Raw genomic sequence first — 27,017 nt, forward strand, 5'->3', positions numbered from 1 at the left:
CCAACTTTATGCTTCATGAAATAACAGTAATTTTTGTAGTCTCCATTTAAACAGCATTCCACTTTTCTATTCTCCTACTAATGATCTCACACTAGCCTAATTTTTGCGGACACTTGTCCTATCCTTTCGCTATCTCAGAGTGATCAAAGCAATTTGGTTTTACACTTCAGCAAATTTGACTATATTGCATTTGTTCCCTTCTTAAAATTATTAATACAGATTCTAAATAGTTTAGGCCCCACCTTGAATGCCTGTGGCACTGGGCTAGTTATAGTATGCTAGTTATAGTACAGCATCGAGTCCACGCTGCTGAAGATCCAGCTGCGCTGGATGGGTCACGTCTCCAGAATGGAGGACCATCGCCTTCCCAAGATCGTATTATATGGCGAGCTCTCCACTGGCCACCGTGACAGAGGTGCACCAAAGAAAAGGTACAAGGACTGCCTAAAGAAATCTCTTGGTGCCTGCCACATTGACCACCGCCAGTGGGCTGATAACGCCTCAAACCGTGCATCTTGGCGCCTCACAGTTTGGCGGGCAGCAGCCTCCTTTGAAGAAGACCGCAGAGCCCACCTCACTGACAAAAGGCAAAGGAGGAAAAACCCAACACCCAACCCCAACCAACCAATTTTCCCTTGCAACCGCTGCAATCGTGTCTGCCTGTCCCGCATCGGACTGGTCAGCCACAAACGAGCCTGCAGCTGACGTGGACTTTTTACCCCCTCCATAAATCTTCGTCCGCGAAGCCAAGCCAAAGAAGAGTTTGCTAGTTACCTTTTCTATGTACTCCTATATGAGCACACATGTACATAACATTTTATGTGGCACCTTATTGAATGATATTGATTTCCCTTTATGTACTTTGTTCATTTCATGCATCTGTGGGAGAACAAGAAATGGCAAGGTTTAAGGTCAGAACCCTTCATGACTGGATTGATGATCCAGTGTTGATTAAGTATTCCGGCCTGAAATGTTGACCATTTTATTTTCTCCTGCTGATGCTGCTCATCCTGCTGAGTTCCTTCAGCAGATTATTGGGTTTTTGTTTGCTCCATTTGTTGTTATTCTGCCATCTTATGAGGGGAGCAGAGTCATCCTTTAGCCTGAAGCTATCCTTCCTGATAAATACTGTAATTCTCACATTCCTACATTCATAAGAAAATTGAAATGTATAGAACAAACCCTAATGGTCTCAGCACTGATTCCTGTACTGCAGCACTGGTCACAGGCTTCCACTCATACAAAAAATTTGCCATGAATTCTATGGGCTCTAATATTTGGACCAGTTTTCTTTGTGGGAACTTGTCAAAGGTTTTATTGAAATTTATATTGATTACATCAACCACACAAATGTACTTTGTCAGGTTTTTGGAAAATGGAGTCCTCTTTGTCAGATTGTAACTCTATCAAAGCCAAGTTGTCTGTTGTTAATCCCTGCTTTTCCAAGTGTGAATTAATTCTGTACTCAGAATTCCATCCAACAACTCCCCTATCACTAATGTAGGACTTGCTTGCCTGTAATTGTAACAGCACTGATTCAACCCAGCTTACAAACAAATTTCTGTCAGCACATCATGAAGTTGACGTTCTTTTTATTATTGACTAGGCACATATTGCATTCTTCAGCTCCCCAAACACCACCCAGATAAACTCCTCCGACTTTCTCTGGCTACTGCCTCATGGATGATCCTAACGTTCTCACTCTCCTCCTCTTGCATCCAAGAGATACTAAGTCGTGGCAACTCAGGCAACCAAAACATGGTTTGCGTTTTGACCAAGGTGACGTCTCCATCAGTCGCGGCGACTAATGTTGTGTGCGATTGGGGAGACGTCTCCGCGGCGTTGCCGCGTCTTCTCAGTCTCCTTGGTCTCCAGCAGGTCATGGCGACGTCGCAGAGAGGTCCTGGCGACGCCGCGGAGAGGTCGCAGAGACGTCTCCCCAGTCACAGACAACATTAGTCGCTGCGACTAATGGAGACGTCGCGGAGACCTGCTGGAGACTGTAAAAAGTCTCCAGAAAAATCGAACATGTTTGATTTTGCGGTGACTCCCCGGAGACCCGGCTAGTCTCCAGGGAGACGTCGCAGAGACTCGAGTCGCCAGCAGGTCTCCATGTAGTCTCCAGGCCAGTGAGATAGGCCCTTTACTGATCATTCGTATCAACAGTGAACTTGATGATGTGGTTTGACCTGTGTTTAGCTGCACAGTCATGGGTCAGCAGAGTGAACAGCAGTGGGATAAGCACGCAGCCCTGGAGTGGTGGGGGGGGGGGGGCGCTCAGTGTAATGGTCTTGAAAATGTTGTTACTGATCCCGATTGCCTGAGGTCTCCCAGGAAGTCAAGAATCCAATTGCAGAGGGAGGTGTTTACATCCAGCAAGCTCAACTTCTTTATGTGCTGAGGTATGATTGTGTTGAATGCTGAGCTGAAGTCATTAAATAAACTGCATTCAAACGTACAAGTCCTTGCTTTCCAGGTGAGTGAGGGCAGTGGCGATAGCGTCATCCGTAGAGCAGTTGGGTCTGTATGAGAACTGCATGGGGACAGCAGGTACTTGATGTGCCCCATGACAAGACTTTTGAAGCACTTCATGACGATAAACATGAGTGTAACAGGGTGGTAGTCATTGAGGCAGGACACAGACGACTTCTTCAGCATGGAGACAACAGTGATGGCTTTGAAGTACGTTGGGACCACGGCACTTCTCAAGGAGATGTTAAAGGTGTCCGTGAGAACATCTGTTAGCTGAGCTGTACATCCTCTTAATACTTTGCCAGGTATGTTATCTGGTTTTCCATGGGCTGACCTTGCTTCGCTCTCTCTTCACATCAGCCACTGCAAGACTGATGTAGCTGGTCACTGATGCCATATACTCCTCCAGATTGATGCAGTCGCCACTGTTTGCTGCTTCCTTGAACTGTTTCAGTCAGTGTGCTCAAAGTAGCATTGCAGAGATGTGGTCCGAGTATCTGAGGTGGGGGCGGCACTCTGCTTGATTCAGGTCAGAAATGTTCGAATAAACAATGTCCGTCCCTCTTACAGCAAAGTCCACGTACTGATGGAATTTAGGTAGCACTGACTTGAGGTTCACCTGGTTGAAATCCTCAGTGAAAATGATCAGTCTGTCAGGGTGTGCAGTCTGCAGTTCGTTTATAGTCCCAAAAATATAAGCTCAGTGACGCCAAAAACGCATTTACTGGGATTGATCAAAATGCCAAATTCATCAAGCCTCTGAAACCATGAGAAATGTTAATTTAAGTTCTTGCCTTCATCCTCTGGTTCTTGCACAGAATACATATTTGGAGCTTGATGAATCCTACTCATTCTCCAGTAATCATTGTGCCCTTGATGTGCATATAACATGTTTTTGGATTTGCATTGATCTTGTCTGCCAGTGATGTTTTATGCCCCCTCTTTTCCCTCCTCATTTGTTTTATAATTATCTCATCATACTTTCTACACTTGTAAAGGATCTCCCTATTTTCACCTCAATATTTGTTAGATTTATTTTTAAATCCATTCCTTGACATCTAGTGTTCCTTGGATTTGTTATCTTTCTGTCCTATGGGAATATAATCATTAGTTTGCTTTTGAATGACTCCCACATCTCTCTCCAGCTTGAGTATTTCTCTATGGTAACAAGCTCAATAGCCAGTGTCCACTGTTAAGCTTGTTACCATAGAGTTCTGAGCAGTCAAAACAAAGAGAAGGACAAACCTCAACTTCAATTGTATGTTATACGAGATGATGAGAGAGACTGTCAGATCTGCTTGGTTTGTCAACACCTGGGCAAACACTGTGATCCTGGTCATGTCTGGACTCATCATGCTGTTCAGAATTCAGCCATGAGCCTGATATCCCAGTGCTAAGCAACTGCACTGTTCATACCATGTGAGCACCCACAGGCACTCTCTCCATACTAAACCTAGAGATGGCTCATCGCTACCAGAGCTTATTAATAAAGTGACATTCAGCCCCTATCAGATATATTTTCATAAAGTAGTGTGGGTGCATATCTGTGTTGGGATTAGAGGTCCAGTAGCAATGTGGCAAATTGGCACTCTGCAGAAGTAACGCAAAGCAGAATATCAGTGTAATCAAAGAATACATTATATTTGTACTTGTAAATTGTTGGGAATCTAAGTTTTAACTTCCAAACAAAACCATGAAAACTAAATGTTTTTTTTTAAAGATAAACTTTGTCATAGAAGGAGAGCAGGAGAGATTATGAGGGATAAGATACCATTTTGAGTCCTATGTATCTGGAGCCATTGAAATGTGAAGTAAACAAAAGAGATTGGACATCACCAAGAGATTATAAATGGAAAAGACAATTGTTTCAAAGAGTTAAAGAACAGAAGAAGGGTTGGAATGGGAGATGTGCACAACCATAAAAGAATATGGGATAAGAAAGATCTTCACAAATCAATGAGTTCACAACTTAATTTATCAAGCATGGGTGAATGGAACATAATGTCATGGGCCCAGAGGACCCCAAAACCTAGCAGCAATAGAAATTCACCAAGACAAATGGTTACTTAAATAAAAGTTACTTTTAATTTCCTTTAAGCATAAAAACAGGATCGGATCAAACTTTAACATTACTATTAACTTAACCTAACGTAACCCCCTTCTAATTCTAAGCGCACATGTATGTGCTGTGTGTATAATTCAGAATAGTTCTTTGATTCACAGTCCAATCTCCTTTCTCACTCCTCCAAGTTTACTGGTTTCAGGCAATTCTTATTCCGTGCACAGAATTTAACATTTATGAATCTTCACCAGACTTTGGTGCTTGAAAGGTAAATGCTTACTGCTCTGAAAGGCTTCTTTGGTTTTCGGAGAAAGATTTGTTGCTTGTTGGACACAAACAAACTGATTTCTTCGGAGCAGCCACTTCAGTGTCTTGCTGAAAAAAAAACTTGCCTCATCAGGGTTTTCCAGATGATCACTTCTTTCTTTCGGAATTCCTTTTCTGTTATCCTTATCTCAGGCGAAACCTTATACAGCCAGCCATTTCCTCTTGTATGGACCACAAGAGCTTTGGACAGGCTGAACTAAGAACTCACAACCCGTCTTCAAAATGGCATTTCCAACAAGCTTCCAAAAGCCACTGCAGAAACCCAGCAGTTTCTCCCTCTGTCACACTTAGAGAAAAACCTGTTTGACTCTCTCTGCTTGCAAAACCACATGACCTTCCTAAAACAGCACACTCCACCCAAACAGCTTGCTGACTCCCAAAATCAATTCATGAGAGATCTTATCAGTTTCCTGAGATGGGCTCTTCCATTTGCACCTCCTTGTGAAAATCTCCAGCACTGGAGTCTATCGTCTTTGCAGACTTGTAGGCACCACTTTATGCATAACTCTTTCTGTTTGTAACCTAACTAAAACCCCACAATTTATCTTCCAAAAACATATCTATACATAATATAAAATATTACATAATCTGTCACAATAAGAACATGAGAAATAGCAGTAGGAGGTCATCCGGCCAGTTGAACCTGCTCTGCCATTCAATAAGATTATGGCTGATCTGATCATTGACTCAACTCAACCTACCTGACTTTTCCCCATATTCCTTAATTCATGTAAAAATCTATCTAACTGAACCTTAAATATGTTTAATAAAGTAGCCTCAACCGCTTCCCTGGGTAAAGAATTCCACAGGTTCTCAACTCTCGGGGGGGGGGGGGGTGGGGGGGGGAGTTTTTTTCTGCATCTCTGTCTTAAATCTACTCCCCTGAATCTTGAGGCTGCGTCCCCTACTGCTGATCTCATCTACCATGAAAACAATTTTTTTGTCTCTATCTTATCTATCCCTTTCATAATTTTTAATGTTTCTGTAAGATCTCCTCTCATTCTTCTGAAATGACAGCACAGCCTTACATAATTTATAGATAACAACATCATGAATGAAGGTTCTGGCAGAAAATTAAATGAGGGAGAGTTGGAAATAGGTAGACTTGTAAATGGATTAAATTTGTTATTGGATGCTCATTAGAATGGCAGAGTTGTAATTAGTTCTGATCACCTTTGTTGTAACAAAGAAAGGGGAGGGTTGCACTTCCCTTTATGTCAAGAACTAAAGAATAGTTTTTTAAAAATAAAAGCCATTTGTGCTTAAGCATTTTTGCCTCGTTATAACAATTTGGCAGTTCAACAGTAATTAGCATGAGGGATTTTTCTTGCCAGCCATTCACTATTTTTTCTCTGTACAGTTTTGTCAGTCAATTTTAAAAAAAAAGAACTAATTCTTCTCTCAAGTAAAATAGAAGCTTTAAGATTTTTTCATTTTCTATAAATGGTTTTTAATTTTGGGCTGGTGATATGATTGAGCTTGCATTGCTGTCACTCTGGTCATTTTAACTGGTAGTACACTATCAATTCAGAAATCCTTTAGTTGTGGAAACAATTGATCTTTTCCTTATCCTTTTAGAGTTTTATCCGAGATAGATTAGAAGAAAGTAAAAGATCTGATGCAGAACAATACTTAAAGAACCTGTATGACCTGTACACAAGGTAAGATGTAATTGATAATGTTGTCATTTTTAATTTAATAAAGCCATAGTTCAGATATTGTTCTTAAAACAGAATGTACAGGCTATTTTTAAAATACATTCTTTCATAGCAATTCATGTTTGAAATAAATAAACATAATTGTTTCATATAATGTGCTAAAATGCAATATGGGGAACGTGATGTGCTACTCCTTGCACATATGTTATCTTAGGGTAAGAATCTTCCTGTCATTCTGAAAATTGACCTGGTCTCATTTTGTTGAAAAATATAACTTTTAACCTGTAACTTGACACACATTATTGATTGAAATCTGATTTCCTTGAAATGTAATTATACTTTTTTTTGTAACTTAGATCTGTGTTCCAAAGCTGTTTTGAGGAAATCAACCCATCTTCAAAATATAATACTCAAAAATTGAGTAATATATTTTTCAAAATTTATTATTGCTATAATCGTTTAAAAGCCTTTTATGGTTATATTGAAACAGTCTTTGGATAACAGTTGTGTTGACCCAGAGTTGTCAAGTGGTAATCTTTGGGGTTTAATTGGAATAAATCCATATTCTTCTTGATAGTCCTGAAATAGCTTGTCAGCCCTGTAATAAAGAAAATTACATAATTATCTCTGCTTCTCTCCCACCGTCTGGTTTGGAAAATAATTTGCAGCTACTTTTCCGCACTCATTAACTATCTGATAGCAATTTGACTGGGAGATCTTTGAGGAGATCTGTTTGCAAAAAGAGGATTAACTGAAAATTTTAGACATTATTTGAAAGTTCTGATTTGAAAACATGTTAACAAGAGTATAATTTGGAAATGGAAGTGAGGTAGACAATATTTAGTCTTCAATCAGTATCTCTAAAATAGATTACTTGTCCATTATCATTAACATCTGTGGGACCTTGCTGTATCCAAATTGAATGTTGTGTTTCCTACGTTACCATACTGACTACACTTCAAAAGTGGACAGGTAGTTATGTCTAGTAATGGTCTCAATTCATGAAATGCATGACAAAACTATCAAGTCTGTCTTTTTCTTTAGTTCTGTTTCATTTGCAAGCTCAGGAAAGGAAATGCTTGGTTCAAATGTTTGAGAAAAATTGATTTCAAAGATTCTTTTCATACAATAATTGTATGAAATTGACTTCCATATACTTAATACTTTTTGTACTGTGCAGATACTCCCCGACATGTGTCCATTTTCTGTTATGATGGACCAGTTGGATTGTAAAATAGACGTAAATTGGATGTATGTTAACCTCTGGTCTCCCACAGTCGAGCACATGCTGTGGTATCCGGCTGCTGTAATTTTATATTTGAGTTTCATTTTTTTTCAGTCGTATGTACGGATGGCCGTAATTCGCTTAGATTGTAAGTCGGGACTACTGTAGTTACAAAGTGTGTTAGCAATTGCTAATCCTTTTCAATTCAGCTGATGGATGCACTTCAGGCAATTAAATATTTCTGAATAAAAAAGTAGCAAGCTAATTTCATACCTGAGATTTCTTTCATTTTCTTTGATGTGCAATTACTATACCGTAATGAGAGAAAATTCCTCCAGGACTTTTCTCAGTAAAATATTTAACTGAAATGCCTTGAAGAATAGAATACCGATTGAAATTTAAAGGTGGCAAAATTGAAAATCTAAATTGGTTTTCTTGTCAAGCTTGTCATGTTGAGTGAAAGGGAAGTATATATATTGGTCTGATATTTAAAGAAACAAACCATTTGGAAGTTGGTAAATGCTCGGGAACACCTGTTGTCTTTTTTTTTCAGGACCACAAATCTAGCGAGCAAATTAACAGAGTTTGACCTTGGCTCTGATAAGCAAACATTTCTTGCTAAAATGATCAAAGGCATTTTCATTTCCTATTTGGAAAATTATATAGAAATTGAGACTGGATACTTGAAGAATAGAAGTAGTATGGTGTTACAGCGTTATTATGATTCAAAAAATCATCAAAAACGGCCGTATGGATCTGGAGGGTGAGTGGTTTACTTGAAAATTAATCAAACATTTCAGGAAACAATTAGTATTTTAACACTCTTTACATTTGATACTGTATATGGGTTACAGATCAACATTGGGATATGTTATTTGGATATTGACTATATGGCGACATCCAATAAACCTATGATATGACTAATGTTTGTAGTATTCAAATAATATATTATAACCATGGACTTTTATTTCCTTTAAAGCTTCTCCAAAACAAATTGATATCAAGTCTTCCAAAACAAAACGTTTCTTTCTTTTTCAATATTTTTATTGAAATTGAAATTCCACATCAAAAAATGCAGAGTCAATAAGAATACATATTAAAAAATAGAAATGAACAGAAGCACTACACTCAGATCATACTATTTCATTCACAGTACCCTGATTTCTTAATCAAACAAAAATAGCAATATTTTATTATAGATAAAATAATGTAATCCCCCTACCAAAACCAAAGCTATTTGGCAAAGAGAGAAAAAAAAAATCCTGTCTCAGTAATAAATGACCTTATTAGTCAACACCTCTTCATTAATACCAAATCAGAGATTTTGAAAGTAATTCAAAAGGGTCCCCACAGTGTTTGAGATGTTAAATTCAAATAATAAATTTGCTAAATTTCAACATGACATGACATCACGTAACCATAGCCGGGCCAACGACCTTCGATCGAAACAACCCTGCCAGTCTAGCCATAAGAGAAATAAAAGTTAATACATGCAAATCAGATGCTATTAAAGTAATGCCTCTCTCCAACAATACCAAACAAGACAGTTAAAGAATTAGGCTTAAAAATTTACTTTAGAACATTTCTTAAACTGCTATAAATTTGAATAAATAACCGTTCCAACATTATTGCCTTCAAAGTAGTCTAAATCTTATTTTGGAAACAAAATGTAGTCATACGTGATCTCCATAATTTGCCTCAATAACAAATTGATTGCAATCCATGTACTAACCTAAGCAAAACTGAGTGTTTGACATTTCTTTAGGATGATTAAACTGGGTCACGAGGCAATAGACAAGGGAATGTTTTGTTTTGGCTCATTGTAAAAATTGTTCTTTTTTTAACCCTTTGAATATGTTTTTAAAAAAAACAATCGTTATATTATGGATCAGCTAGCGACATTATTTCCTTACAAGTTGAGCAATTTTGCATACTACAATTGATGTTTTACATTGCAAACAGTTCAGTATTGTTCCAAAATAATTTCCCATTTTCTCTGGACAACTTTGCTGTGCCAGTTCAGTGATTATTTGGGTGACTTGAATTAACTTCAGGCCTGAGACATCCAATTTGGATTTGACAGAAAACTCGAGAAACAATCATAGCTTTTCTATACATGAAAAGGATTTATGTATTTATCTAATTAAATACCATGACTTGAATGCACAAGGTGCTCTTCAGCATCAGTAAGTGCTCTTTTGTAAAGATTGGTATTTCTTTACAATTACATAATTAAATTTAAAGGACTGTACTATGAAAAATAATTTCCAAAAGCACTACTGTGAAGTGTGACAAAATTAATTTGTAATTTCTATGCATTTGGTTTTTTAAGTGTCTAATTTGGTCGTGTGTGCATTATTAGCGATGTTCAACCAAATTTGTTTTCCACAAATTAATTGTTGTCTATCAGTTGAATAGCAGTCATTTCACTTTAACGATGCAAAATGCTAATTCTTCTTTCTGCAGATTATTCATTACTATGCTCTAAAGTCTCTGGACATTTGGGGGCACCAGCACTCTTTGATAAAACTGCCTTATTTGTTATGATTGATTCATTCCACAAACAATAATACCATTGTCTCAAACTATTTCAATTAATTTTTAACTAGGTTATAAAACTATCAGCACTTTAACATAGCTGGTTGTAAATCTTGTCATTTGTCTTTTGAAACATTAGTGTGGGTTCAACAAAATACTATATAAACTTTTGATGCTATTAAAAAGGTGTATTTTTGAAAACTAGGAATTTTTTCACCTCACCCATCTTTGAAGATTGTACAATTAAAAACATGAGTAATCTGAAACTTTTTAAGGTACAGTATTCACAATCTTAGATAAGCTTTAAAAAATCCATTAATTTAATTTTAATTCATCTTGTTAATTTATTTTGGTTTCTGTAATTTATATTAACTAGTAATTCCTCAATTTTTGCTAGGCTAATTTATTTTAGACAAAGAAATCAGTGGATGGATGTTGCACAACAGTAATTGTCAAAAATCAAAAAGGAGACTGCAGCTGAACAAATATAATTGTCATTTGCAGTTTTGTTTTCTTGCCTCATTTACTTGGGCTGAAGTTGTTATAAATATGTTTGTGTAATCAGTCATAAACTGTGATCATAGTTGAATTGAACAATGAAAGTAGAATTGTTGATGAAGTCTGTTCCAAATTCTTTGTGGCACAGCAATGTCTTCATTTCCTTTGAATTTTACCATTTTTTCCTCCTTTACTAGGAATATACAAAAAGCAAAAATAATTTATAGTGTTAGGAAGTCACCAAGGCCCCAATAGCATTTATAATATCCAGAAAATTGAACATTCCCTCTTGGTCCTTAAGTAGCAGCCAATTTTTCAAATTTAGTTCATAAACAAGTTGGCATTTTCATTATCTGTTAGTAACAGTTAAACGTGCTGTTCTTTGCAAAACTGACACATTCCAAAACCTCCAGAGCAGAAATTCATAATAATTCACACTTTCTAAGCTTGAAATTTTCTAAGAGTATTGTAGCGTCTGTTAGAAGATAAGGAGTCGTTTTTTAAGAAAACTAAGAGTCCTCGTTTTCTGCTACCATACTGAATGTCACAAAAGCGTCATACCACTTGAAAAGGCTGTTTAATTTGCAGTTTTATAGCGGAGTTGATGAAAGTGATTTTGTTTGTTATTTCTAGGGTCATATTATGAGGTTTTAAAAGTGTTTTCATTTTTTATCCATTAAAAGTTGATTAACATTTGCTCCTGTCTGAGTGACAACATTTTTGTTTCAGAAATGACTGCAGTGCGTAACTATCAGAAATTATCCTCTGAGAAATCTGTGCCCTTTTTAAAATAATAATTATGTTAAAATGGTTTGTAAGGAGTTCATGTTAAGTAATTGAATAATCATTGAAAAGTGTAAGTATAATTGCTGACATAATAACACACAATTTCAAATCTACAAAGCATCAGACAGGATTGGTATCGACAAAACAAAATGAGTTTTAATAGGTAACTTTTATGCATTTTTTTGTTCTGGTGCTCTTGTATGTGGTTTTATTTGAATAAATATTGTTATACATGAATACTTGTTTTACATAAAATATTGTTTTACATGAATTTTGGGCTTTGATTTTAAAATGCTGGTTTTTAATTTTAAAGTATTCAGGATCTAAAAGAGCGAATTCGTCAGCGTACCAACTTACCACTTGGACCAAGTATTGACACACATGGTGAAACTTTTCTGTCACAGGAGGTGGTTGTCAGTCTTTTGCAGGAGACTAGACAGGCCTTTGAGAGGTGTCATAGGGTGAGAACATTTTTGAGTTTTGAATTATGAATTTTTATTCAAGAAGATCACAAGTTGTAGATTCTCACTGCTCTTGACTATGTCTTCCATTTTGGAGACACTATCAATAAATTATTTTAAGCAGCTTCTGTTTGTACTGGTCAATATAATTATTGTATTAAGCAATACCCACTTACCTTTTAATTTTTTTATTTAATAGTTGTCCGACCCTTCCGATTTACCAAAGAATGCTTTTAGAATATTTACTATTCTTGTGGAGTATTTGTGTGTTGAACATATTGACTATGCGCTGGAGATTGGACTTGCAGGTAATTATATTCTTAAATTATTCATTGTGTGGATAATTTTCAGTGGATTAATTCAATTTAACGTTTACACTAAATTTCCACCTAATTTATTTTCCTAGCTAATAATGTAAATACTTTCCTCAGGTTTTTCCAATCTCCTTCAAAAGTTGGTGTCATGGCTACCATTTAATATGGATTAATTTCTCTATTCTCACCAGAGTATTATCAGCCTTTCATACTCTGTCAAGTTTTGAATGTTTCAACTTCCATTTCCCTCTTGGTTTGAGTTTTCCTTTGAAAGGATGGCACTGAATTAGACCTCAACAGTTGTGAATGGTTTTCATTGATGCCTTAGTTCCTTCCATTTTTCTATTTGCTAGCACTTTTATATTACCTATATTACCTGTTTCATACTCCAACTTGTTTGTTATGTACATTAATGATCTAGATGATGGGGTGGTGAATTGGATTAGTAAATATGCAGACGATACTAAGATAGGTGGAATAGTGGATAATGAAGAAGGTTTTCAAGGATTGCAGAGGGATTTGGGCTGCTTAGAAAAGTGGGCTGAAAAATGGCAGATGGAATTTAATGCTGATGTGTGAGGTGCTTCATTTTGGTAAGAAGAATCAGAATAGGACATACGTGGTAAATGGGAGAGCATTGAGGAATACAGAAGAGCAGAAAGATTTAGGAGTAACGGTACATCGTTCCCTGAAGGTAGAAACTCACGTGAATAGGGTGGTGAAGAAGGCTTTTAGTATGCTGGCCTTGATCAATCATTGCATGGAATATAGGAGTTGGGAGGTGATGTTGAGATTGCATAAGACGTTGGTGCGGCCTAATTTGGAGTTCTGTGTGCAGTTCTGGAAGGATATAAACAGAGTGGAGAGAGTGCAGAGAAGGTTTACCAGAATGTTACCTGGGTTTAAGCATCTAGAGTATAGGGAGAGATTGGACAGATTAGGTCTTTATTCTTTGGAGCGTAGAAGGTTGAGAGGGGATTTGATAGAAGTATTTAAGATTATGAAAGGGATAGACAGAGTGGATGTGGATAGACTATTTCCGTTAAGAGGAGGAAAGATTAAAACAAGAGGACATGAGTTAAGAATTAAGGGGCAGAGGTTTAGAGGTAACATGAGGGGGAACTTCTTTACTCAGAGAGTGGTAGCCGTGTGGAATGAGCTTCCGTGAGAAATAGTGGCGGCGGAGTCAATTGTATTATTTAAGAAAAGGTTGGACAGGTATATAGATGAGAAGAAGATGGAGGGTTATGGGCATTGTGCAGGGAGGTGGGACTAGAAAGGGGTGTTTGGTTCGGTGCAGACTAGAAGGGCCTAATGGCCTGTTTCCGTGCTGTAATTGTTATGTTATGTTAATTGTTAACTTCACTCTTTCAGCACCTGAATTCCTCCTTTGCTTCTTGGTATTATAATTGTAGTTTTATAGCAACAAACAGGCCCTTTGGTCTAACTTATTCTTGCCGACCAAGTTGCCTATGTAAGCATTTGCTTGCATTTGGTCCATATCCTTCTAAACCTCTCTAATCCATGTACCTTCTTAAATGTATTTTAAACATTAAAACTGTACTCCTCTCTATTGATTCCTGAGGTAGTTTCTTCCATATATTGATCAACGTCTTTGCCTCTTTTAAATCTTTCACCTTTCATGTTAAATGTGTGCTGTCTAGTTTTAGGCTTTCTTATCTTGAGAAAAAGATTGACTTTATTTACTTTATGTACAGACCTTACAATTTTATATAACTCCGTAATGTCCCCTTAGCTTTTCTATACTCAGGTAAAAATATCCAAGCCTATCCAGTTTCCTTGTACTTCAAGCCCACTAATCCTCATGAATCTTTTCAACTTCCTTTCCAGCTTAATGATATTATTCCTATAGCTGAGTGATCAGAACTGCGCACAACATTCCAGGTGTAGTCTCGCTAACATCTTGGACAACTGTAAGATGATATGTCAACTCCTGTACTTGATGCCTGACTGATGAAGACAAGTGTGCCAAACACTACAGTCATGGAAATCTTAACTGTCCCAAAGTGTCTGTTCTAAAGCTCTCTCTGGAACCTCAGCTTCTGTTGTGTAAATCCTGCCCTAGTTTAACTTGCCAAAGTGCTTCACCTTGAACTTGCTTGAGTTAAATTACATCTGCCATTCCTTGTCCCACTAATTTGGTTGATTAAAATCCTGTTGAAACCTTAGATAAACAAATTGTTTAGAATATTATGGATTTTGCTGTCATCTGCAATCTTTTAAAAAAAAATCATATTTGTGAGGAGGTACCATTATTCATACACCATTGTATAATGACTTTCCTGAATCAGACCTTGCCATTCCAAATTGTGTTGGATCCTGTCCTTCAGAATCTCTTCAGTAATTTTCTCATCACTGATTCTAGGCTCACCAGCTTGTAGTTCCCTGGCTTGTCCTTGCAGCCCTTCTTTAAAATCAAAAGGAAAAATATCACCTTTCTTCTAGTACCTCACCTGCGGCTAAAGATGATGCAGGTATCTCTGCCAACTTCCCATAGGTCCTAGAATAGATGTGATCAGGCCTTAGTGATTGATCTGCCTTTGTGCACCTTAACACCTCCAGTACATTCCCTTTTATGGATATATGTTGAGACATTACTATTCATTTCCCTTAATTTCTTTGCTCTCCATGCTAAATACATATGTGAAATATCAGTTCAAGACCTTGTCCATCTTCTGTGATTTCACTCATTGATCCTTAAGGGGGCCTATTCTCTCTCTAGTTACTCTTTGGCTTTTAATGTATTAGAGAATTTCTTGCAATTCTTATTTACCATGTCTACCAAAGCCACCTTTTGTCTTCTTCTTATCCAACTCATTTCCCCTCTTAACTGAACTCCTGTATTTTATACATTGCGAGTAATTCGGCAGAACCCAGCCACTTGTATCTTTCCTAACCAAAGCCTTGCTTTCCCTCATCAATAAGGGTTCTCCAATCCTGCCAGGCTTGCCTTTCACTCTAACAAAAATATGCTGTCCCTGGATTCTTCCTATTTCACTTTTTAAAAAGCCTTCACTTGTCTGATGTGCCTTTACCTGTAAACAGCATCGCCCAGTCAATGTGAGTTAATATATGATGTCATCGAAATGAGTCCACTCCCACTTTGGACTTTTAACTTGAGAACCAATCCTGTCTTATTCGTAACTAATAAAATTATGACCACTGGTTCCCAAAGTGCTCCCCCACCAACATTTCAATCTTTTTGCCCTGCCTCATTTCCCAATAAGAAGGGGAAAACTTTCCTGAACACTTAACAAATTCCTGCCAATCTTTTGCACTATTGAACTCCCAGTTCATCTGAGAGAAATTAAAATTGCCTATTATTACAGTCCTATTATTTTTAAGCTATCTGTGATCTTCTGACATATTTGGTCCAATAATTTTGACTATTGGAGGTCCTATAATACAATCCCATGAAAATGATCTCCTTGTTTTTCAATTCCATCCATATGCTCATTGGACAATTCCCACAAGAATATCTTCTCTAAGTACTACCATAATGTTCTCCTTAATCAAAATGTACCACCCCTCTTTTACAATTATCTTCATCACATTTGTAATGTGTATCCTGGATCATTGAGCTGCCAGTCCTGCCCCTCCCTTATCCATGTTTCTGTTAAAGCTGTAATATCACAGTCCTGTGCAATAGTGCCCTTAGTTAATCTGCTTTAGCTATTATATACCAAAATAAATGTAATTAAGTTAATCTGACATCCTTAATTGCCTGCCCTCTACACTGAAGCTGCTAATGTACTAACTCCTACCCTCTCCCCTGCCAGACTAGTATTAAAACACACACCCCTTTCCCAGGAGGCACTAGCAAATCTCCCTACCAGGAAGTTGGTCTCCCTCATGTACAGATTCCACCTTCGCTAGAGGAAAGCTTAGAGCCACACATTTAACTATACTACCTTTTTTGCTTAGTTAGCTTGTGACACATGGAGAAATCCTGAGGTTACAACCCTGGCAGTCTTGTCTAACTCGCAAAATTCTCTTTGTAATACACAAAAGTGCTGGAGAAACTCAGCAAGTCATGCAGCATCTATAGGAAGCAACGGGTAACCAACATTATGATCCTGAGGCCTTTGTCAAGGTATGAGCAAAAAAAAAAACAGGCACCTGAAGAAAAAAGCGGGGAAGGTGGGAAAGAGAGGAGGGAGGAAATGGCAGGGGTAGGAGCACAGGCTAACAAGTTAGAGGTCATAATGAATACAGGTAAGGAGGGTAGAGGGAAGCTGGAGGAAGGGTCACAGAGGGATAAGAAAGATCTGGTTGGAGAGTTCCAAAATGGAATGCAAGGTGTTGGACTTTCAAATTTTGGGTAGCGTAGGTTTGGCAGTGCATGTGAAATTAAAATGAATGACCACTGGGAGGACCATGCTATTGCAGTGGATCGAGTGAAGGTGTTCAGTGAAATGATCTGCCAGTCAGTATCCAGTCTCATGAAATTAAAATGGTTGGCCTATGATCTGCTGTATTTCTCCAGCAATTTTGTGTAATGCACTCAAACCCAGCATCTACACTTCCTTGTTTAACTCTGTTTGCAAGATCCTTTTTCTATCTTTGTTCTTGGTATCAATATAGATCGCAATCTCTGGCTCCTCATCCGTGTTGTGGTTGCGTACTTACCTGTGTCGGGAACGGAGCTGTTTGCTGCTGATGACGTAACCGAAGCGATGCAAAGAGCAATAGCGCGCATGCGCGGGTTAGTTAAACAGTCAGCGTACAGGTGATGGATCTCGGATGCAGGAGGAAGAGAGTGAGAGCATCAAGATCACTTGTGTGGCATTGAGCCAATGAGAAGGTCAGGGGGGTGTGGCTGAATCATGCTGCCCTTATTATGTTCACGACCTCTGCAATGAAGGTGCCTCATCCATTGAGGGTAACTCCAGCACCTCGTCCATCGAGGGTAACTGAGTTAGAGCAGCAAATGACAGTACTGACTATGCAGGTCCAGATTTAGGGCACACAGTGAAAATCCTTCGATCGACCTGGTTGGAATAGTGGTGGTTGAAGATATGGTACAGTACTGGTGATGGACAGTGTTTTTGTTGGAAGCTCTGGAAATTTGGTGGGACCACCTGGACCTGTCAGCAAACAGCAGTCAGCAGCTGGGAAATGACTAGGCTGGGCAGTAGAGGCAACTGCTGCTCATGGGCACGTCAGCCGTCGTATTTTCCTCAAAGACTGACTCTCGGCTTTTCAATTTTTTGTCGATTCTGGTGCAAAGATCTATGGTCCCCCCAACCCCTGAGGAACGCAGACACCCTCATATGTTTCAGTCGCAATTGATTCTCATATTCAAGTATATGGCCAGAGGTCACTCACATTAGATTTCAGTTTCAGCAAACCTTTTTGATGGGTTTTCAGGGCTGAATATATGGCAAATTTCACTTTGGGAGCAGATTTCTTGTCACGTTTTTTCATTGGTGGATTTGAAAAACCTATGTCGTGGACTGCAGCTCTTGCATGCAAGTCAGGTACATTTGTCGTCCCGCCAATGTCGTCAGCTGCCTGATGAGCCTTCAACCTGGCTCCAGCCCTTTCCAAGCCTTTGTCAAGTGTTTCCCTTGCCTAGCGACCCCATCGTATTGTCAGACAGACATTAAACATGCACATGGAGACTTCCTCCAATTATAGCACGGCCTCGTAGATCGTCTCCAGACCTTAAAATCGTGAAATCAGAATTCAACCATGTGCAAGAGTTTGCCATTATCTGCAGATCTGACAGCTGCTGGGCTTCACCATTGCATATGGTTCCAAAAAATTCTCCTGCGATTTGGCAGCCTTGTGGTGATTATCATGCGCTGAACAATTCCACTGGCTGACTGATACAATATTCCCAGTTTGGAAGACTTCTCAGCAAAACTTCATGACAAAAGAGTATTTGTGAAAATCGATCTAGTACATGCTTGCTGTCAAATTCCTAATGAACCTTATGATGTCAACAGAAGGCAGTAATTACCCCTTTCTGCAAACGCCATTCGGTCTGCGGATTGTAGCTCAGACATTCCAGTGGTTTGTGGTCCACAAACTAGCTGGCTTTGATCATCTTGTTTGTTTACGATATTCTTGTCGCAAGTGTGAATGAAGTTGAGCACTCATTGTTTCAGAGCTTTGATGAGTTTGGCATTGTGATCAATCCCAGTCAATGCATTTTTTGATGCTGTTGATCTTATATTTTTGGGACCTAGAGTTACGCAACATGATATTTTACCCAATAAATTGAAAGTGTGAGAGATTCGAGAATTTCCTACACCCGTTACATTTGGCCAGTTGTGACATTTTGTTGGCATGATGAATTTCTATCATCATTTCCTGCCGAATACCACAGCATCTATTATTCCTTACTGAATAAATAAAAGGATCCAATTATTCTGTTTCCAAAAGACCATTGACTTTGGGAGCTGATGCTGTGCATGCTTTCAACTATCTGAAGACTGCGCTTGCAAACGCCATGATGCTTGTACATCAAAAGCTCAACACCTTGTTCTCTCTCTTACCCCAGATGCATCTGTCAGTGCTGTGAGAGCAATGTTAGAACAATGAGTGCATGGGCAATTGGAACCTCTGGCGTTTTTTTTTTCAGCCAAGCTGTCACCAGCTCAGAACTCTTGCCCATCTATCTCACAGTGAAACATTTAGCTTTTTATTGAAAAGTTTGTCCTTTCACCATTTATACCAAATTTCACCAGCCTCTTGTGTATACCGCAAGTACAAGCACACTCTCTACCTGCCCAGAGAGATTCGGCACTTGGTCTTCATCTTACAATTTTCATTGGACATGCAACACAGCTGAGGAAAAGTGAAGGCTGAGGCCCTGTCCAGTTGCGACATTGACATCTTACACACAACAACTGCCATCGATTTCACCACCATGGCTCGTGTACAGCACACCGATCCAGATCTAATCCGGTATAATTGGGTCAACTCTGATCTCCATCTTCAAGATGTGACCCTAGATGAATCGGGTGAAATGTTAGTCTATGATCTTTTTTAAACCTTTTCTTTCCTCTCACATATCACTTTAAGTAATCCCTATACCATGGATGCTCTGTGATTAGTAGGGATTACTTCGGTTGATCTGAGTTGGGGGGAGGGGGGAAAGGTTGAGAACCACTGCTCTATACTCAATTGTTACTGAAATATTTTGCTTGAGAAAAATTGTCATTGGCCCATTTCCTTTGGAGTTCTGAAATCATGCACAAAATGAGTCAATTAGGTACAATTAAAACAGTGTTTTTCAAACTTTTTCTTCTCACTCACATACCACGTTAAGTAATCCCTTTCTATTCATAGACCACCTTTGGCATAGGGAATACTTAAAATGGTATGTGAGTGGAAATAAAAAGTTTGAAAACTACTGACGTAGGCCTTTTGTGTCGGCGGCAATGAGACAGGAGATTTTTGAGTCTCTTCATGATGCCACGGTTGGCATATCAGTTAGTGCAACGCCTTTACAGCGCCAGCGATCGGGACTGGACCAGGGTTTGAATCCCACGCTATCTGTAAGGAGTTTGTACATTCTCCCTGTGTCTATGTGGGTTTTCTTGGTGGCTCTGGTTTCCTCCCACTGTTCAAAATGTACCGGGGATGTAAGTTAATGGGGTGTAAATTGGGTGGCATGGACTCATGGGCCAAAATGGCCTGCAACTGCTGTATGCCTAAATTTAAAATTCATAATCTATCTCGTCCTGATTGAAGAGCATCAATCAATCTGATTATGGAACATTTTACCTGGCCTTGTGTTAAATGAAATGTTAGTGCTCTAAAATCCCCAGACACACAAAATTCCAGCACCTACACCTGGACTTGGTAGGCATGCTTCCGCCATCTTGGTAATATACTTATCTGCTCATGTGCGAGGACCAGGCAGCCAGGTGGCATGAGACCATTCCTGTCACTGAGATCTCTGGAGAGACGATTGCTTGGGCTTTCATGGATCATTGGATTCCGTCTTTTGGTGTTCTAGGTACTATTACACAGGACCGAGGGTTTTAGTTTGAGTTGGCGTTGTTCTGAGCTCTCTCTGATATTTTCACAACAGCTTACCATCTGCAGGCCTAAGGCCTGTTTGAATGTTTCCATTGACAATTGAAAGCAGGTGGCAATGAATCTATGTGGAGCGAACATTTGCCAATGGTTCTGCTTGGAGTGCGTACAGTTGTAAAGATGGATCTTGGATGTTCAGCAGTAGAGTTAGTATAAGACACTATGCTGACCTTGCCGAGAAAGTTTGTGAATTTGAGTCTAGGGACAACACTCTATGATCCAGCTAGTTATGTTGATCATCTTTGGGAAAACATAATTCGACCTACTCCTACGTGACATACGTCACCTGCAGTGTATGTGCCGAATGATTTGCAACACTATCCTTCATCATGATGCTGTTCACAAACTACTTCAGCCTGTTCACAATGGTCCTTTTCAGGTCTTACGGTGCTACCTGAAGACTTTTGTGATTGACAGGAATAGAAAAGCTGGTGCGGAGTTCATCGACAGGTTGAAACCGGCGTACATAAACAGTTCATGTTCTGCGATGAGTCAGAGGACCCTTGCCATTCGGACCGTGCATTGACTGTCTTACAGTATCGTACGAGGTTGGGCTGAACTGTCAGCCCTCTGGACTGTCATGTAGTGGGATAGTTCCAATCAGTCGACTCATTGCATAGCTCAGAGGCTGAGTGTCGGGGCTGTCGCAGTTGCATATTAAACTGCTTCAGAAGTGGTGCGGTCGCTGCTGATGACGTAACTGAAGTGAAGCTCACGAGTAATAGCACGCACGTGTTGGGATAGTTAAGCAATCAGCTTATGGGTGATGAATCTTGGACACAGGAGGAAAGTTAGTGCGTCAGGATCACAAGTGTGGAGATGAGCCAATGAGAATGTCAGAGGGGTGTGGCTAGGTGGGAGTTGAAGTGTTGTATCTGAAGAGAATAAGAAAGTAGACTCCATTTTGTGCTGAAAGAAACGAGTGACTTTATTCTTGAGTGTGAACTGAGTAAATCAATATTGTTACATCTTTTCCTTTCAGAATATATTGAGCCTGCTCTGAGATATCCTTCACCCTGGCACCACTGAAGCCACATATCTTCCTGAGTTTTGTATGTTGCCGTAGATGTGCCAGTCTGTATGCCTGGCTCGAGTCCCCTTTCACTATCGGTTGCCTTGACTTTGCTCTATCCTCTTCCAATGTGGTTCTTGCTGCTTTTTCCTCTGAAAGGCTGTACTCCCAAAAATATCCAAGTTGATAACCGCAGGTGTCTTCTGCACCACTTCCTTGCCTTTACTGGTGGTCATCCATCTACCTCGTGTACCCAGTTCCCTGGCACTTTCTGAATGGTCTGCAGTGATTGCAGCTTCTGTTTTAACTGATCCGCGTGACCTGAATTCTATTGAATCCATCCCACTACTACTGATTATTCCAATCTTAAAAAAAAACTAATTATTTTTTTCCATCAAAAATTTCTCTTTTTACTCCTAGTGCATATAATTTGTAGCTTTTTCATTTTAGTCATAAACTTGAGGACTCAGCTTTTGACATTGTTATAGCCAATGTAGAAACTTCCCTTTCTGAATAGTCAATTGTTGTTTGTTGTGAATTCTAATCTTTTGAATTGAATTGAAATGTGTTTGGTGGGCTGTATCTTTTTTTTTTGTATTTGTGTAATGTGTTGATCTACTTTTGTGAACTGGATACTTAGAGCTATAGAAAAGAAACAGGCCTTTCTAGTCCGCGCTGAATTACTGTTCTGCCTCGCCCCACTGAACCACACCGAGTCCACAGCCCTCCATACCCCTCCCATCCATGTACCTGTCCAAATACTTCTTAAATGTTAAAATTGATCCCGCATTCACCAGTTCATCTGGCAGCTCATGCCACACTCCCACCACTCCCTGTGTGAAGAAGTTCCCCCTAATGTTCCCCTAAACCTTTCCCCTTTCACCCTTAACCCATGTCCTCTGGTTTGTATCTTACCTACCCTCAGTGGAAAAAGCCTGCCTCTCTATACTCCTCATAATTTTAAATACCTCTATCAAATCACTCCTTAAAAAAGCAGACAAAATATAACTCACAGCATTCAGATCATTGGTCCTCTATCATGAATGAAATACGAGAAAAAATTGTCTGTTTTTCCTCAGCAATTCCATCTACAGATTCCAAGACTGCAAGCCTCTACTTTTTAGACGTTGTACAACAGGCAAATACTATTTTTCATTTGTTTGACAAACAATTTAATGACCACCTCATGCCACTAATTAGGTGAGTGAATTTTTTTTAGTGAATGCTTTTATCTGTGGTAATTGAATGGAGCTCATTTATTACAATAAGAATTAAAATTTTGAATGTCTACCACTCACTTAACATAGCGATTTGCATTAATAGGAACTTTCTGCAGTCACTGTTTCTGTGGAGATTGTTAAAGCAATCTGGGACACAACTAGAGACAAAATATGCCACAGAAAAGGTTTTTGCAATGTGGAAGAATACAACAAAATGATGAATGCCCAAGCAAACTGTGCCAATTAAGAAAATGGGTACTTTGGTTTAAAAGCACTTTATAACCACGTCATCCGCATGAGCTTGATTTGGGTTGTAATGTTTTTAAAATCAAATTTGATTGTTAATCTACTCAGTGTGATAAATTATCAAGCAGTATCCCAAATATCTATGTTGAATACTATTGCTTTCATGAGCTTCAAAGTCCCGGAATAAAGTGTCAAAAATGCAATACCTCATATGGCATTTTAAATTTACTTTCAGTTGAAATGTTATTGCAAATAAAATAAAATCTTTTTTAAAAATTTATATCTGCAGCTCTTCTCCTAAGCTTACTGAGTGCCTACAGAAGAAGAAAGAGGTGATTGAACAGATGGAAGTTAAACTAGATACAGGCATTGACAGGTAGATAATTTAAAGAATGTCACGAAACAGTTTTATACCGCATTTCATTATACATTGGACATCTGTTAAATATAGCCCCTTCACTGAAAGGTGTTATCTTTAATCTACTTAATTCTAAAGTAAAATAGCATCTTTCATACATAAAAATTCAATTGTGTAAACAGCCATTTATTCAATTTAATTGGGGACTGTATAGTTTCAATGACTTGGAATGGAGAACATTTTCATTTTTTATGCAAACTGACTTTAAAGAAGACTTTGGTTCCACATTTTCTATTTGAAAAATCTCCTGAATCGAAATTAAATTATTCTGCATTTTATATTTGTGAGAACAAATAAAATGCTAAACAAATTTTAATGACTTGATTCAGTTCTTGAAATGTTATGTGAAAGCTGTATTTCTTTTAATCATTTTCTAATAATGTTTGCAAATAGTCTGAAAACTTCCAAATTTGTCAAGGAAAGAAATATTTAATCTGCCTCTGTCGTGCTTTTAGGGCAATCCAAGCCAGTTCAGTTTCCTGTATTTATTTTTTTTTTTTAAGTTATTTTCTCTGGTACTTTCACTGCAACTTTATTCCATATCTCATGATTATTGACCCACATGTATGGAAAGTAACTTCCATTTTCTATTAAAATCTACTGTAATTTGAAATATAGCTGTAAAAGCTCCCTTTTGCTCAAATGAGAATGTCAGTTTCTCAGTGTAACTGTACCTTTGTGTTTAAAAGAATACGATTGGTCTATCCTATGTGACCCACACAATCTTGCACGGTCTCTGCCATAATGAAAAACTAGATGAAAAGTCAAACGTGGTGGGGGGGGAGAAACGGGACAAATGTATGAAATTTCTCTCTGATATGCTCAACCATGAAAACTAGTGGTGAAGATTTCTGTGGATCTTGTGTAGAATCTTTACAGGTAGCTGATGTTATTCTCAATTGCAACATTCATCCCTGTATGGACTTTACCAGTTGAAACATTATTTGTCTACCATATGCCCCATCCCTGATAAATTCTTGACTCATTCTCAATTTTTTCATCATCCACAAACTTTCTGATAGTGTCTTCAATTACCTCATCTGGATCAATAATTAAAAATATCAAAACAGAATATTATCATAGATCCCATCTTGTATAACTTTGGTAAGATCATATGATTCATTAACGTAGGTTCATGAATATGCATTTTATTTCAATTACATTCTTACAGCTAATAAAAGTAATACTTCATTAGTAATATTTTCACGTCACATCTCTGCATTACAGGTATGCATTGCTTAACGTCAGTTTGGGCAACTTCTGACCATATATATGTTCGTAGACCCATAATTATTCAGTTACCACGAGCAAGTCTGCAGCAATTTAGAAAAAGTGATCACTCGCTATAGGAAATTGTATACTATATACTCTACACTGATCCCTTAAAATAAGTTTACAGATACACTACTGTATCCCATATAGCTTTCCTAAGAATATAACATGGTGTTCGGACAATGTCCACATCACATAATGCCCAATTTCACAGAATGTATTGTATTTAATACCTACTCCTGTACTCACTAATAATTAAAGTTTCCTCTTTTTCATGAAGCATTGTTTAGCATTATATCTTGTAATTAAAGTATCCACTTTATTCTGTGAAGGACATTAAATTGCATGATTGGACATATGAAGCATATTCTAACTGTTGAGCAGAAAAAGACAGACTTCAAGCCAGAGGATGAAAACAACGTATTAATTCAGTATACTAATGTATGTATCTATAAATTACTCTACAGTTTTGAAAGTATGTTGCAAAAATCCATTTTTGAAACTTATTGCACATACAAAATGTTTTCCATTATGTTTAACTACATTTATTACTTTTACTTCCTGTAAACTTTTAGTATGTTTAAGAAGAGTATTAGACATGCAGATTTTACAATATCTCCAGAGATTAAAACGTTACGCAAGTTGAAGTGGGATTTTGGCTAAATTCCACAATGCCATTTGTATTTTTGTCACTTGTGCCAGGGAGCAATGGATGAGGAAGCCACCTTTTCCCCCTTTTGTACTTGTGGCTGTTAAAGGATATTTGGAGAATAACATGACAAGCTGAAGTTTGATTGAAGATTTTTGCCATTATATCCCAGATATAACATTGATAGCATGAAATCCTGATGAAAAGTTTGTAGCAGCTCATTTTCACGGGGTTATTTTCCTAACTGACAGGTGTCAGTCTGTCATATGATCCACAAGAACCTTTGAATATTGCTCTAATGGACTATTTTGAACATACTGATTTTTTTTTAAATCACATTAAGTTCTGTTAAAACTGTAAATCACTTTCTCTGAGAATTTAATGTAGTTACTGCTTCCTGAGAGAAGTGACTTGATCAAATTTTAATCATAGTTTAAACTTTGTTCTAAAAATTGTGAAGCATCTGGAACTTAAAAATGGACAATTTTCACGTGGGCTTGTTGAACAAATACAAATGCATTTTATACAGTTGGGATCTTTGAGGTCACATTGATTGAATTAAGGAATGTTTTTTGGCAAGTGCAGCCATCTGGGATCATTATTTAATCCAGTCAATATTTAATCCAGAGCAAAGTATGGTAATGCAACATTTTCTTCGCTTTCCAGGTCTTTCTCTGGAGCAACTGTTTAAGAAACATTAAGTTATAATGACAGATGGAGACTGAAAAGCAGCTCAGTGTCAGTGTAATTTGGGATGATTGTTTTGATGACAACTGCAGTGTGCTTACTTCCTCAATAAAATGTTTGAAAATTAAACCTACCACGCTTTTTTTTAGAAATTAAATCTTAATTATCAGCAATAATTTTTCTTGGAGTAAAAGAAGAAAAAATGTACAATACTAAAAGTTGATCAGTTATTTATCATTATTGAAATAGTTAAAATTAAATGTTTTGTGACAATTGTTCTGGAGTAACTGTAGTTAGCAAAGAATATAATCTTGCTTTCAATGGTGCAAGGAACACAATGTCAAACTAGTAACTTTACATAAAAGGATAATCCAGAGCAAATCAGACAGCACCACAATCTGAAATGTTAACTCTCTGCAGATACTGCATGATCTTTTAAGCAATTCTAATATTTTCTGGTTTTATTTCCAGCAGCTGCAGTGTTTTGCTTTAATGTTAATGTCTCACTTCCTGCAACCTTTTTGATTAGGCCTGTGTCAAAGTCTGTGACTATGTTGGAAAGCAAGTAGAAAAAAATCGAAATTCAACGGATGGGAAAAATGTGGATACTGTCCTAACGGAATTTGGAGTTCGTTTCCATCGCTTAATACATGAGCATCTCCAGCAGTATACGTACAGTTCAATGGGTGGCATGCTGGCTATCTGTGATGTAGCCGAATATCGGAAATGTGCCAAAGAGTTTAAGGTCAGCATTCCCTCCATTAGCCACTGGTTGACAAAAACTTTTATATTGGCAGTTTGTGCTACCTTCTTCATTACCGAATCATTTCTTCTCTTTGAGTTCAAATTAAATGAAGTTGCACACAAAGGAAGAGGTGTTTGTAAATAAACATTTCTTAATATAGTTTAAAATTTTAGAATTGCAGCACAATAGCACAGCCCCTTCCAACCCATGTGCCCAAATACACCAATTAAGCAAACCCATGCATTTTTGGAAGGTGGGAGGGAACTGGAGTACTCCTAGGAAACCCACTCAGGTCATGGGGAGAATGTACAAACTCCTTTCAGATAATGTCACTGGCACTGTAATGGTGTTGCA

The 27,017-nt window shown here is 38.1% G+C and overlaps 1 protein-coding gene across 2 annotated transcripts in view; it reads left to right on the top strand.

Annotated features, from left to right (window-relative positions):
- The window catches only part of exoc5 (exocyst complex component 5), an 82,897-nt gene that overhangs the window by 50,987 nt on the left and 4,893 nt on the right, over nucleotides 1-27,017 (top strand). For both annotated transcript variants that reach the window (XM_069916914.1, XM_069916915.1), the window contains 8 exons: nucleotides 6,440-6,522; nucleotides 8,298-8,507; nucleotides 11,880-12,027; nucleotides 12,227-12,335; nucleotides 22,506-22,626; nucleotides 23,182-23,268; nucleotides 24,915-25,023; nucleotides 26,448-26,663. In XM_069916914.1, the coding sequence (XP_069773015.1) occupies nucleotides 6,440-6,522; nucleotides 8,298-8,507; nucleotides 11,880-12,027; nucleotides 12,227-12,335; nucleotides 22,506-22,626; nucleotides 23,182-23,268; nucleotides 24,915-25,023; nucleotides 26,448-26,663 (1,083 nt within the window). The remainder of the gene's footprint in view (nucleotides 1-6,439; nucleotides 6,523-8,297; nucleotides 8,508-11,879; nucleotides 12,028-12,226; nucleotides 12,336-22,505; nucleotides 22,627-23,181; nucleotides 23,269-24,914; nucleotides 25,024-26,447; nucleotides 26,664-27,017) is intronic.

Source organism: Narcine bancroftii, chromosome 2, assembly GCF_036971445.1.
Source record: "Narcine bancroftii isolate sNarBan1 chromosome 2, sNarBan1.hap1, whole genome shotgun sequence".
Taxonomy (NCBI): Eukaryota; Metazoa; Chordata; class Chondrichthyes; order Torpediniformes; family Narcinidae; genus Narcine; species Narcine bancroftii.